Below are 14,783 nucleotides of genomic sequence, written 5' to 3'. Positions count from 1 at the left end.
GGTCTCTGTCTTTGTTGCAAATAAATGTTGCTAGAATATTGCAGACTGTATAGCCAGCATTAAAAATGTAAGCCTATGTTTCATATTCTAGCTTAATAGAATATACATACCTGTATATATGTATGTGTATGTATGTGTATGTATATATATATATATATATATATATATATATATATATATATATATATATATATATATATATATATATATATATATCTGCCTATGCTTAACATTGTGGGGATTGCAAATTTTGTACATTGACCTTTGCCCAGATGCATGACGGGCACATAGACCCAGATATTTCCTAATTAATGCGATAGTGCTCGTTTGGGTTGAATTTTTACACTTTTGACCCAAATAAAGTTCTTCAATAAATGAATGTACTATATAATATATATATATAAAGTCTTACAGACTCATTCCTGTCTTTCCTTAGCTACTGTTTTCTTGGAACTGTGGAAGAGGCAAAGGGCTAGAGATGTTTTTTGGTGGAACCTGTACAGCTGGGATGAGGACGAGGTAAAGATTTTTGAATACACGTCTATGTTCATTATGGGCATGATTTTGTAAAGGAGTTTAAACTGTACTCGTGCAATCCTTTAAAGCAAAGGTCATGTTTTCTTTTTTCTTTCTTTGTACATGATTAAGTATTCTTTGCAAAGTGAATTTTTACTACATTCGATATGCTGAAAAATCTTTTCCAGAGTGATAATTCAATGCTAAGTGACAATTCTAAATTACTTTAGAAAATCAGCCCCTTTGAATACTATGTTAAATTTGCTAATGGTTTTCACACTATGTAAAAAAATACACCCATCAATAGAATAGGAAAGTAAAAACTGACTTGTTTTCATTAATGCTGCCTGTCGGCCATCTCCTCGTGGATGTCTGACCGATTCCTGAAACTCAACCTGGATAACAAGCCCTGGTTGTATACCGTGTGGTGGTGACTGTGGCCTTCATGCGCTCTTCTTGGGATTTACTTAAGGAACATGCTAACACAGCTGCGGTTATGTCTGGAGCTGTACTTCACTACCTTACCATTGTGATCATGACCAAGGTAAGCCTTTAGATTATACAGAACCAAATTCATCTTCATGGCTAGTGATCCGCTCTTCTAAGACCAGCACTGATCTCTTACACCCGTTTTATCCTTTAATTTTAAACAGACAAGTAAGGTAGCAATATCAAGAATCGTTTTCCTCGGTCCATGTAATACAGGACTTTGAGAGCCCATGCTCATTGTCAATCTTCTACAAAGCGATGTGAGAAGTAGAATTTGTTTGACAAGCAGGGCTATTCTAGGAATAGACCAAGCCATTGGCCTAAGGGGAATGAGTCAGATTCTTGTCTTTGTTACGAAGAAGAATTTGGTCTTTTTAGGGATATACGAATGGTTATTATTTGTGAAAATCCAGTCCAGTTTGGTTTTGATATATTCAATACTTATAACAAGTTTTTCCAGAATCTGGATATGGTGATACGAGCTGCTAGGAAGATATAATGCAGTAGCCAATACAATCAATTCAATTCTGTAAGTCAATTCTACTGAATAATGCTCTAAAACGCAGTTTGGGAACATTGATTTAAGTTAAGTGGATAAGTTGTATATTCTAGTACAACGTTTACTTACATGACTTTCATAAGAGAAGTGTTAAGTGAAATTTTGGAAAGAGTATGGGTCATATTTTCCAGTCCTCAAAAGTCCTGGTCATGCGCCCTTAACTCAATGTAGGGAGGTTTTTTTGGGAATCTTAGACATTTTTGGTATGGATATGGCTTTTGGTTTTCTTAATGGATTTACACAAGCTTTCAAACAAGATCGGCCAAAATTGGAGGATCCTAGCTTAAATATAGATTTGATGAAGTAGCCTATCTGATGGTAACAAGTGTTCACTTATGGGGAACTCTTTTTCATCGGCATTTAAACATTTTGATATCCCCTTGGCTGATGGCAAAAAGCAATTGTTTTAGATAATATCTGATGATCTGTCAAAATCAGGTTCTGAACATGATCAACAATTTCAGTAGTCGGCACTGTTGAAGGCATTCCAGGTCTTGTTGCACCTTTGATCTTAACATGTCCATGCTGAAAGTTGGCTCTCCACATCTTCACAGTTATGAAAAGCTCTAATCACTTGCTTACATCATATACGTTAGAGTTGGCTTGAAGTTCAACACTGGAAAAATCAACATTTTTTGTGTTTACTTTTTTCTCATTGGATCTAAATATGAGAAGAATGCAACCCAAGTGTTCACTGGTTCAAAATGCTGCCTCTTAAAGTAAAGGAGTTTACAGTTTTGTGACATGTGGCTGCACTCCTTGCTGAGTCAGATTACATTGAAGTATATGAATTTGTTATTAGGGATTAGAATAGAATTTGACATGGTGAAACAGATTGCTTTAACTTGTTACCGAAGTTGCCCTTCAATTACTAAACTACTCATCATGTAAGGTTTGCTTTGTTAATGATGCTACCCTACTGTATTGTAATATTTATGAGGTGTGTTCATTTCTCTGTGCAGGTGAATCGTGTTGTATCTACTCATTTATGCAATCTCGGTGAGTCATTTTTTTTATTTATGTAAGAGGTAATAGTTGAAATAGACAAGTCTGTGCATGGCTATGTACAATCGGACTCTTCCTTCAAAAGTGCGAGTTTATGTGTTGGGCAGATGGCCCAATACTAGTGTCATACTAGGAATACAATAGGATGGTGAATGAAAGAAGTCATCACCATCATTAAAATACTTTTCTGAACCTTTATCACTGCAGAAAAATTTTTTAGGACCCTTGCTAAAAACTATACATAACTGGGATCAGCCGGCTACAGAAAGTTAAAGGAAACAAGAAAATTTTATATGTTTTATGGAGTATTTTACTCAAACAATAAATTATTAATCAATATCCAGTGTCTCTATACACGAAAAAGATTTTCACTAATAACCAGTAAGCTAAAGTATAAAATTATTACCGTAATAGTCAAGCACAAACAATGAAAATTGTAGTGTTCAGTTACACTATTGGCCAGGAGAGAGTGACCCCCTTACTCATAAGGTCAGTTCAGAAATTTCCTATTACAGTGATGAGCTTAGAGCACTTGGCCCATGCAGGGTCCCCAGGGTGGGTTCCTTCAAATGCAAAGATGACCAGTGAAGTGTTATGTGCACAGATACAAACTCTAGAAACCTCCACCATTGTCGATAATTTTATTAACATATGACATGAAAGTGGCCTAATTGGCTGTATGTTGGCTGTGCATTGTGTTCAATGGAAAATGTTTTCCAACAATGTTGCAGTACACCAGCTAGAAAACTATTTTTTACAGGGTAAAGTACCGTGATTTGCATTGTACAGCTTTATCATGAATGGCTAAAAAGCACTGCTGGCTGCCTCTCCTAACAGCACTACTTTGGCCAGCAGGCAGAAAAGTGACAGCTAGGGCTTTAGTGCTGTCACCGGCAATGTGATGGAGACTATGCAAAATAATTTACCTGTCAATGCTGTCACTGAGGTTTAGGATTAGTGAGTCATAGTGGCCAGTCTTGATTTGTACAGTCCCAATAATGTATGTAATTATAGTAATGTTCCACTAATAAAAAAGGGATACCAGGCTAATATCAATCCACACAACTGTATTCATTCAAGGCACTGTTAAAGGGGAAATAAACCCAAAAGTGCCTAAAGAAAAATCCAATTCCCTTCAATACCACAGGGCAGTCCGATCCATCTGGAGGTCTCTTCCATCGGGTCCCGCGTCGTCACGGCATCCGTTCGTGAACCAGTGAGGCTGGGGGCCCCCATCTTCGTCCCCTCTTCCGGGTTCTTCTTCCTACGTCATCCCGACCCAGGCGCGGGATTGGGTGATGTAGGTTGGAAAAAAACTTGCTGATTTCACTGCATATGCATAAGATCAGCAAACTTTTTTTTCCCCACAAAAAGGCTTCTTCTGCGCAGAAGGAGCACCCAAGAGCCTCCTGGGATGCGTGACCTAGGTATCCTGGGAGGGTTTGCGCTCCCATTCATTCTCTAATGCCTAGGCGATCATCGAGAATTGGGGAGCGGTGCCGTACCCTTTTTTTTTTTAACTGAATTTTTACCCTACGTAAAAGGGTTCTCTACCCTTTTATGTAAAGTGAAATTTCTGAGTTTAGGTACGCTTTAAAGAAATATTAATCCAGTACTGTGGTAGATTGCATGGGGACTAATGCAGTGACTATTAAAGAGGAACTATACTCTATATACAAAAAAAAAAAACACAGGGCAGACTGATCACTCCAGGGGTGTCCTGCATCTGGTCCCGCGTCATCCTGGCAACTGTCCTGGAACGGGCACCCTGGGCGCCCCAATCTTCGTCTTCTCTTCTGGGTTCTTCATCCCACGTCACCCAGGCGAAAGATCGGGTGATGTAGGTTGAAAAAAAAATTTGCCAATCTCACTGCGCATGCGTGAGATTGGCAAATTTTGCTTTTTTTGAGCAAAAAGGTTCCTCGGGCATGCGTAGAAGGAGCGCCCAAAAGCCCCCCAGGATGCCTGGCGTAGGTATCCTGGGAGGCTTTGCGCTCCCATTCATTCTCAACTGCCTAGGCATCCGAGAATTAGAGGGTGCTGCACCATTTTTTTTTTTTTTTTTAAAGCTGAATTTTTACCCTACATAAAAGGGTTCTCTACCCTTTATGTAAAGTGAAAACTCTGAGTATAGGTACACTTTAAGAAGATCAAAATCCAATGCAGTGGTGAAGGTGGCAGAACCTCTAGAAACTAGAAACCTCTTGTAGAAACCTAGGGTTATAAAGCTTAGATCTTGAGGTACTCTGGTGGGAATTTTGCATAATACATTTTTCTCTTTGATTGATTGATTTGGCCAAAACATGCAAACGAAAAAAAAAAAATGGACACCACAACCACTAGGCAAATAAAGATTGTAGTACAGTAAAGAATGTAAAGCAAAGGCAATATTGAATAAATAACACATCTGATTTGATATTTCTCCTCCTTAGAGAAACCAAGGACTTTTACAGAAAGAGAAAACAGCTTCACCTCCAAAGTGTTCACATTTCAGTTTGTTACTCACTTCTCATCTCTCTTCTATGTGGCATTCTTCCTGGGAAGGTAACCGCATTCACAATGAACCTTGTACGATTTTCTTACCACATTAAAGCTGTTTTTTTATTGCATACTTACCAATTTAATATAAATATAATGTACTTTCAGTGACTGGCATGTTTAACCTTGTCAAAAGCAAAAAGCTTACTTTTTTTAAGTTGGGGTACCATGAAAATAACTTTCAGGTTCAGGTCAACTAGCCTGGCTGTTGACTGCCCTATACAAAAAGCAGTATTCAGTGGCTGCCAAAAGAACAGTGATGTCTTGACATCTGATTACCACCTTTTCTATGTTTATGGAAAGAATATGGAGTAATTATTTTATAAAGTTTTTCCTTAACATCAATCAAATTAAAAGGTTTATATTAACCCCAAAAATTTGTAATCAACTATTTAACATAATGAGAACCCCAATTAGGAAACGCTGAATTATAGAATAGGAACTAATTCCATGTGTCTTTTCTGAAAAACAGGATAAATGGGCATCCAGGAAAGTATGTGCGCATTGCAGGACACTGGAGACTGGAAGAAGTAAGTAAATTAGATAATACAATTATATATGTAGAAGTAAGTGGACAGCATATTGACTCCATTATTTCTTTGTAGTGTCACCCAAGTGGCTGCATCACTGACCTGTTCATACAGATGTGTATCATCATGATTCTGAAACAGACCCTTAGTAACTGTGTGGAATTTCTGTCCCCGTGAGTGATGTTTAGACAATGTTGTAATACTAATGCATATTTCTTTGATTCTTTATGTTGATATGCCAAAATCTCTATGCAAGTTTATATATTTATCAAATGCTGTGCCACAGCCAGCACTAGCTCCTTTTGGTATTAATGCACTAGTACTGTCTCACTAGTGTTTTGTATAATCTCCAGTATCAGTATCTGTTTCTACTGATTGAATAGGAATTTTGGGGCACTACAGCTTAAACGGAGAACCCTGCATTTAAAATCTCCTTTAGTCAAGTTGTCCAAAGTTAAAACCTGGATTGGAGGTGTTCAACAAGATGAGATTGAGTCATCATGAATACATTTTAGCATGAGCTGCTGCCCTCTGTAAAGTTTTTTTACTACAATGAAGCAAAAGCGACACTGGAAGTGTGAAAATGAGCCTACAGCTCCACCTGCTGACTCTGAAAGACAATAGCATGCAATATTTTACATTAGCAAAAAACAACTCAAAAAGGACAAAAACCCTAAACTCCTTTCTTTAATGTAAATCTTTGATGTTTTGTTAGTTAGAAAAGTAGCGAGCAGTATTAATAAAATACATGGAAAAGACAGTGGTGTAAAGTAGGCTCAGCAACTTCTGGAAATGCCTAGAGAGTTGATAGACTAAAATAAAATACTTGTTATCTTGCAATTTAAATACATATTCTGTGCGCAATATGGCCTTACCTACAGCATTAAGGTTAGTTTGACTTTCCCATTCCCATCTATAACCTGAATAACCCTTAAGGGCAAAAGTGAAGAAGAAAGGGCAACATGCTTTGTGACAGTGTGACAGTATTTGCAAAGTACTAATTCATTATAAAGAATTTTTCATGATGTTTTTATAATTATATTTTGTTACTTCACTGAAATCTAAACACACCATTTATTTTTGCTTGGTAAATAAATAATCTAAATATCTGTCATTTGTCCTGGTTGTAGATACATCACCTACAAGTTCCGAAAACTGAAGGATAAGAGGAGCAGGGTGCATAGTGAACAGGGTGCTGAAGACCGCACAATGGAGTCCTGGAGAGACAATTACAGATTGGGCCAAGTTCACATCTTCAGTCTATTTGATGAATTTTTAGAAATGGGTAGGTTTGTGCCATAGCAAATATTGAGATTGTTGTGTTCCAGCTCTGTCTTCTGTCTTTCACTTAACCTTTTCATCTTTTGTTAGTTATTCAGTACAGTTTCACTACAATCTTTGTGGCTGCATTCCCTCTTGCACCTCTCCTTGCCTTCATCAACAATATTCTGGAGATCCGACTTGATGCCATCAAAATGACTCGTTTACAGCGCAGACTGGTACCAAGAAAAGCAAATGATATTGGTAAGAATAAATTGGTAATCAATATTTGTCTTTCCATATTCAGTGTTGTTTGTACATTTGATTTATTGCCCATTAAAAAACCTTTTGGCTAGGGGAGGTAGCCCATTGTAGTTTGAGCCATAAGATATCTGGGTGACACAACACAGGGAAAGTTGTAAGTCTACCATGAATTGTTAGAGTTTTACCCATTTGGAACATTCTGGCCATTCCAATTTAAAGGTGCAGTGATGAATTATGGATAGAATAAGATTTGGCATTTCAACATTGATTTTGTACTATAAACGTCATCCATATCGCAGAAACGCTTAACACTGTTCTGTTTTCTTTTCATTAGGTATCTGGCTGCAGGTCCTAGAAGCAATTGGAGTTCTGTCTGTTATTACTAATGGTTTAGTCATTGCCATCACATCTGATTTTATTCCACGGCTGGTATACAAGTACAAATATGGACCGTGCGCAAGTGGAGATACAAATATTGAGTAAGATGTATAGCCTGCAAAAAATACATACATGTAGATAACAAGGAATAGATTGCCACATCACATCATTTTGTTGTATTGGTAGTATAGTAGATTGTGCTCTTTGATGAACATTGTGCTAAGTGGTTTCAGGCTTGGAAAACATTATGACTTGTATATTATTCTACATACCCAAACTTTTTGTCTAATTTACTCGCAAGCTGAATTAAGTATATTTGTGAAATTGACTTGTGGTAATAAATGAGAACACCTAAAGCAGAGGTCAGCAAACTTTTTTTGCCACTTGGCCATTTCAGGGGTAGGCAGGAGCACACTAGGCTGGACTCTCTCTCGAGTCCCGCCCTAATAACTCTGCCTCCCACCAGGAACGCCGCCTGAAGGGAAATCCCTCTCCCTTGCAATGCATACTGAGGAGAGGGAATGTTCACTATTTTCCCCAGCGGCAGAAGAGTTTAACGCCGATTGCGGAAAAATAGGTAAGGGAACCACAACACGGAGGCTCAAGAGCCGCTCCGGTATTTTGTTCCGGGTCCACCGCCAGTGGCGGCCCGGGCTTAAGCTGGATCTGCCAGGGGGCATTAGGCCATATCCGGCCCAAAGGCCAGAGTTTGCTGACCTCTGACCCAGAAGAACCAATAATCATATAGAAAACATGCTAAATCTGTGTAGACCATGTCCTTTGTAGAAATTCCACCAGGACCTCACACCTGGGTGGGCAAACATTCTGGCTCAGGGGCCACAATGAGTTTTAAAATTTAACAAAGGGGCCAGGCCACAATCAGATGGATGGGGAGTGCTTGTATGAACTGATATAAATTATGTGAAAGCAGGTGGAATAAAAAAGTCCAACAAGCCGTATATGGTCCATTGGCCGTAGATTGCCCATGCTGAGGTAGACTATACTAGCAGGATCAATAGGTACATATAAGACTTTTGCCAGGAGAAAAACAATAAGCACAGATAAACTTACAAATAAGTGCGGTAGAAAGTAGAATTTTAGTAGAAGGCCATAGCTCTGGGTTTGTCCATTTCTAGCAGAAAGAAGTGCAAATTGTGTTTCTAATTCTTGGTAAATGAGATCACTGTGTGATCTATAAATGGTTTACATTTTCTTTCAGCTGTCTCACAGGATATGTTAATCAGAGTCTGTCCACCTTCCGCACTAGTGACTTTGAGGAGTTGACCCAAGTCTCAAAATCTCTGTACCCAAATACCACTGTGTGCAGGTAACTATATTATTAACCCCTGATCCTGTGTATAGTGCTGAGGGTAAAAATCACATTTTGTCTCTGCTTGATCTACTCATCTGCACCTCTTTGTGCAGGTACCGCGATTATCGTACATCTGATGAGGAATACAACTTCTCAGTACAGTTCTGGCATATATTTGCTGCTAGACTTGTGTTTGTCATTGTGTTTGAGGTAAGTAGTATTACATCAATTATTTGTATTTCACAGACAAATATGCCTAACAGCTGATATTACAAAATGCCTCTATTATATTTATCCATCGGACAACCCTTTTCTGTGCCTCTTTCTAATTTAGGTTCTTTTTGTAATTGGGACCTCATTCACTCTGGGTATATTGTTAAAATCCACCAACTGACCTTCTTTTAACATAAAGTGACATGGAAAATATATACCACTTACCTTTCCCAGTGAAAACCCCTTGATCCCTCCACAAGTTAAGCAAGCTTTCTTGGCTTCCCCCTTCTTACCAGCTCTGGATAGAATGATGAGCGCAGGCATGCACAGAAGGAGCACCCCACTGCCTCTCGGAATATGTGACACAAATATCTCAGGAAAACGCAGGTTTCCCTTTCAACGTTTATTGCCGTGGCGGTAAATACTAAAGGAAGGTGAGGGGACCTTTCCAAAAATTAGAAAAAAAAAACAACTATATAAAAGGGATAGCCACCCTTTTGTAAAATGTTAAAAACGTGGTGATCGGTCCAGTAGAACACAGGGTCACTTTAAAATAATATAATCAGCCTTAAGCTAGTATTTGGGAGTCTTATATTTATTATGTTATACATATAAACTATTGAGTATTTTGAGTATTGGCAACAGAGGGAGAGCAAGCTAAGGTAAGTATATCTTCTTTATATGCCCCCCCGAGTCAAAAACAGTCTTTGAACTCATACAGGTGATCCCCACTCCAAGAGTATTTTTTATGGTAACTGGAGATCCGCTTTAAGCATATTATAATGTAATTTTTTTTTATGTATCCTTATGATGTTCTATTTTACCCTTATAGCACGTGGCAGTATGCATAAAGTTTATTGCTGCCTGGTTTGTACCCGATGTTCCCCAGGCTGTGAAGAACAAAAGTCTAGAACAGAAGCATGAACAGCTGTTAAACGAGCTTGGGTAATTATCCACAATTTCATGTTACAAAGTGGTGGCATGCGCATGTAAGCTTTTTAAGTAATTATGTTCCAGACAGTTATATGCACCCAGAGTGCTTGGGTTAAAATACATTTACAATATTTGTATCATGTTATGTTAGTCAAAACAGACTTCTGGCAAGAGAATATCCTTTTGGTGTTTTTCTTTTTTAGGATGGGGGGGGGGGGACACATCAGTGTTGCCATACAATAATTTATCTAACCCAAAAACCTAACATTTTACTAACCTTAATCTATGTCTTAGGCACACATTAGATATTTGTAGTTGGAAATGATCTTTCACAAGAAAAGATTGAAAGATGAATGAACGAGCGCTGTACATACAGGAGAGGGGTGCAATGTGACCGGCACCCTGCTGCGCCCTCCTCCCTTCACTTCTATTACAGTTGTTCGTCTTCCATCATTTGCGAATCCATGAATAACATCAGGCGGCCTCTGTACACACGTCAGACATCCGTGACAATCCGGACCAAAATCATCTGACGTGTACATAGCCTAACCCAAAAAAACAAATTAAACACTATTCCAATCTAATAACCTAACACCTCTTACGTAACTTTCAAAAAAGCAACCCCTACTGGTTGGATAAACATGGCAAGTTTTTTAGCAAACTTCTAGCTCTAAATCTAATTCATTATAACACGACCACCTAATAAGACAGGACCACCTGGTGCATTCTCAGTTTTGTTCAAAGAAAATCTGCATCCCTTTAGATTGAGTCCCATAGATTATATTACAAAAAATAAAAATTTGCGGTGGGGGATGACTTTAGTTTGACTTCTGAAACTCAAAAATGTTTGTGGTTCACCTCTTCTTATAAAGCAACCTGCTCACATCCTCATTTAGTTTTCTTTGTTTTTTAAGAAATCTAAAACCTGGGGTGCAAGTGAAGACAAACACTTTCTACCCTCTAACTGCACCATGCCCCTTCTCCTGTCCGTTACAAGGTTGTTTTGCATTCATTGGCTAGAATAAGAGAGATGGGCAGAACCAGATACATATAATGTAAAGGGGGTTGCTTTGGGAGGTGGGAATTTGCTTGAACTTAAAAACTGACCCCTAACCTTACCCTTTTACCTGAACCCTTAACCCAACGGTACCCTGTAGCCTCACCCTTAAACTCATTCTAATCCCCTACTCTTAACTAGTTCTGAGGTTATATATTTAAAAAAAATGATCCGTCTACACAATGCACCAAAAGATAAAAATGAGCATCACAAAGCTGGAAGTGGAACAGCTGCCATTCATTATTCCTCCATTCCATTATTCCTCTATCTATAATAAAGCTTTCCACTGTACAATGTATTACAGCTTTGTCCAGGGCCACTAACTTTCCCCTACTCCATCCCACAGAGAGATGCCAGAAGAGAGTGATGAGTTTTCCCATGACAGCTCCCCCCACCCTTACAGAGACCTACTAGCGGAGATGAGGTAATTTTAAATGCCAGATCTGCCCTGCTTACCCTAAAGCTTCTAGTAAAAAGACTCCCAGGCTATCTCATATCAACTTATTTAATAGCCACAACTTTACGGACACAACACCTAAGATAAAAAGTAATTGTTTTGTTTCCCCTTTTTTTAAGCTTGATAGAACGTTCAACAGAGGTGTGAAGATCACCAAACCATGGGATGAACAGAGAATGTCATTCACAATAATGACAAGCCTCAGGGGTAAAAGAAAATGTCAGTGGAAATACCACAAAAGCTCAGAACCGGTTTTTGAAGATTTGTCATTAGCAATACCACCAAACAGATGTATCACTGGGAGTAGCCTGGAGAGACTGTGAAGTAAAACTTTAACCAAATATGATTTGGTATTTTGTATATATGTTTTATATTAAAATGATCGTTTTTAAAAATGTTGCTGCTTTTATTCCTAAATTAAACAAAATGTTGTATGTTCCAGTTGTTGAACCTTGCATGGAAATCACAACTGAATTATCTCACATTGATGACTGATTTTACATGCACCCTATTTAGATGGTGCAGGGGTAATTCTGTATAATAGCATTTGATCCATTTTATTTTTTTATTAACAAAGTTTGTTTGATATCATTTTTATATATATAAAAAATATTTTATAAATAAATATGAAATCAGTTTCTGCTATGTTGCACAGCTTGCAGGAAACCTTTGACTTTCAGGTCAGAAAATTGAGAACTGTTTGGAGGATATGAGATTTGGACATCATCTGGTTTATATTTTCTGTAGTAATGAAAAAGCTCAGTTATTACAATTCATACTTAAAGTAAACCTGTATTGATATAACTATGGAGGCTGCCTTTGCTGACCTTTTTCTGAAAATGTGAGTCAATAATCTCTGGCTATCTCTCCTATACAGCAAAAGCATACACATCAGGAAAGTGCAAGGTGAAGTCAGAATTTCTGGTCTGCTCATGTTGCAGGAATGTGAAACCATTTATTTAGAACAGAGGTCAGCAAACTTTTTTGGCCACTAGGCCATTTCAGGGGTAGGCAGGAGCACACTAGGCCCAACTCTCACTCAAATACCCGCCCCCCTGAAGGGAAATCCCTCTCCTCCGTAATGCATATGGAGGGGAGGGAATGTTCCCTATTTACCCTGGCCGCGGTAAAAAGGGAAGGGAGCCGCCACACGGAAGCTCAAGAGCCGCATGCAGCTCCGGCTCCAGTAGTTTGTTGCAGCTCCACCATGGGTTGCCGGACGGGATTAGGCCCGGCTGAATCTGGCTGACCCCTGATTTAGAAAGACAGAAGGAAAGGTCAGCAATGTTAGGCTCCTTACTTCCTCAGTACTGGCCTCATTACAATTGTGATCATTTCTTGCTATTATTGAACCATACTACCTATTAATAAACAGTATTTATACAGTGCCAACATATTAAGCAGCGTTGTAAATTAAATGGGTTGCAAATGACAGATGGTGACACAGGAAGAGGAGAGGACCCTGCCCAAAAGAGGTTACAATCTAAAAGGTAAAGGAAGCAGCACACACTAATATACTGTGAGCTTTATAAGGGATTCCTTGGAAAAAAAACAACTGAATGTTATTTGGGAGTTCTCCATGTTAAAAATGCCAAGAAAAACTGTTGTAGAGGTTTCAAAAGGAAATCTGGAAGGGTGGAATTAGGTTGTAGGATACGAATGAAAATAGCATTTTTGTTGTTACGAGTGTTTTTGCCTATCTCCAACCTCCTGATCAAGGTTCTGAGTACATTAGTATTAACCTGGCAACTGCAAATGCTTTATGTAAAGTGGTTACAATGTAAGTAGCTGATAACCTCCTAAGAGCAATTCCACAGTGCATCAAAGAGCAAGTTGGGTCCCAAATTTCCCCATTCAGTATTGAATATCTTCTAGCAATGTTGCAGAGTGAATAAATCTAAACCCTTACTGAATACTCTTTAGAAGGAGACTCAGTCTTAGTCAATTCACCTTCTTTAATAACTTATAAGAGTTTCATTGAATGTCACAGAGCAGTCTCTAATTTCTCAGCATGCACTATTCAGCATTATATTACCACTGTTCATTTGTTAATAAGGAACACTTGTACATCCTACCTATATTCCCAATTCCCTCTGATCTACTCCATGTCCGTTCCTCCTCCCTGGTGCTCGCACTAACAGAACTATTCAATCTTTCCCTTTCTCCTGGTATCTACCCCTCTGCTTTCAAACATGCCATAATTCTCCCTATTCTGAAGAAATCCTCACTAGACCCCTCCCTACCTTCTAGCTACTGTCCTATCTCCCTTCTCCTATATGTTTCCAAACTTATTAGCGCCTTGTCTACCAAAGACTCACTGATTACCTGAATACCAACCCTCTCCTTGACCCCCTCCAATGACCTCATCAGAGCTAAGTCTCAAGGCAACTTTTCCCTCCTCCTTCTCCTTGATCTTTCCTCCCCTTTTGACACTGTTGATTACGCCCTTCTAATACAACTCCTGTGAATCAAATTCAAACTCCTGTCCTTTGCCTTCAAATTCCTCCACAGTTCCTGTCCACTTACTTTTCTGTCCCACTTACCTTTCTGACCTGGTAAAAAAAAAACTCCCCCAGCCACTCTCTTCGCTCCTCCAATGACCTACTAATGACTTCCTCACTCATAACCTCATCACACGCACGGATACAAGACTTCTCTAGAGCTGCCTGGACTCTCTGGAATGGTCTTCCTTGTCCCATTCGGCTTTCTCCTACTTTCTGCTCATTTAAAAGAGCACTCAAAACCCATTTTTTTCAAACTTGCCCACCCGTCTTCTTTGTCTTTTGAAACCATCACTAATTCCCATCACTACATATCTCACCTCCTATTGTGTGTTAATTCCCCCACATCCTAGATTGTAAGCTCTTCGGGGCAGAGTCCACTCCTCCGTGTCACTGTCTGTATTCATCTGTCATTTGCAACCCCTAGTTAATGTACAGCTCTACGTAATATATTGGTGCTATATAAATCCTGTTTATTATTCATAATAATAATATTCACTACTAGGTGAGGTTAGCCTCCTCCACATGGTCACTCCCCAACATTCCTTCTTCCGTTACAGCCAACATCATTGAGCAACTCCCCTAGTGATTGGATTAGACAGACAAACATTGCTACCAAAGGCTGCATACACACATGCAATAATTGTCATTGGAAACGAACGATCCACGACAGACTGTTCAATAATTGTTAACAAAAAAGTGCACAACGACTGGTCAACGACGCCGATGAATGAGGAATCTCGCTGGAGACGAATGACCACTCCAGTGGAT

General features: G+C 38.9%; 1 protein-coding gene across 1 annotated transcript in view; it reads left to right on the top strand.

Moving 5' to 3' along the window:
* ANO9 (anoctamin 9) overlaps positions 1-13,702 on the top strand; it is a 33,366-nt gene extending 19,664 nt beyond the window's left edge. The window contains 14 exon segments of the mRNA XM_072421728.1: positions 437-589; positions 834-1,060; positions 2,527-2,563; positions 5,002-5,113; positions 5,580-5,637; positions 5,713-5,810; positions 6,768-6,922; positions 7,009-7,161; positions 7,496-7,640; positions 8,759-8,866; positions 8,965-9,061; positions 9,897-10,009; positions 11,401-11,478; positions 11,631-13,702. Of these exon segments, the coding sequence (XP_072277829.1) occupies positions 437-589; positions 834-1,060; positions 2,527-2,563; positions 5,002-5,113; positions 5,580-5,637; positions 5,713-5,810; positions 6,768-6,922; positions 7,009-7,161; positions 7,496-7,640; positions 8,759-8,866; positions 8,965-9,061; positions 9,897-10,009; positions 11,401-11,478; positions 11,631-11,658 (1,562 nt within the window). The 3' untranslated portion in view covers positions 11,659-13,702.
* The last annotated feature ends 1,081 nt before the right edge of the window (positions 13,703-14,783 follow it).

The sequence above is a fragment of the Pyxicephalus adspersus genome, chromosome 9 (genome assembly GCF_032062135.1).
Source record: "Pyxicephalus adspersus chromosome 9, UCB_Pads_2.0, whole genome shotgun sequence".
Classification (NCBI taxonomy): domain Eukaryota; kingdom Metazoa; phylum Chordata; class Amphibia; order Anura; family Pyxicephalidae; genus Pyxicephalus; species Pyxicephalus adspersus.
This window is presented reverse-complemented; position numbering and strand designations above follow the sequence as displayed.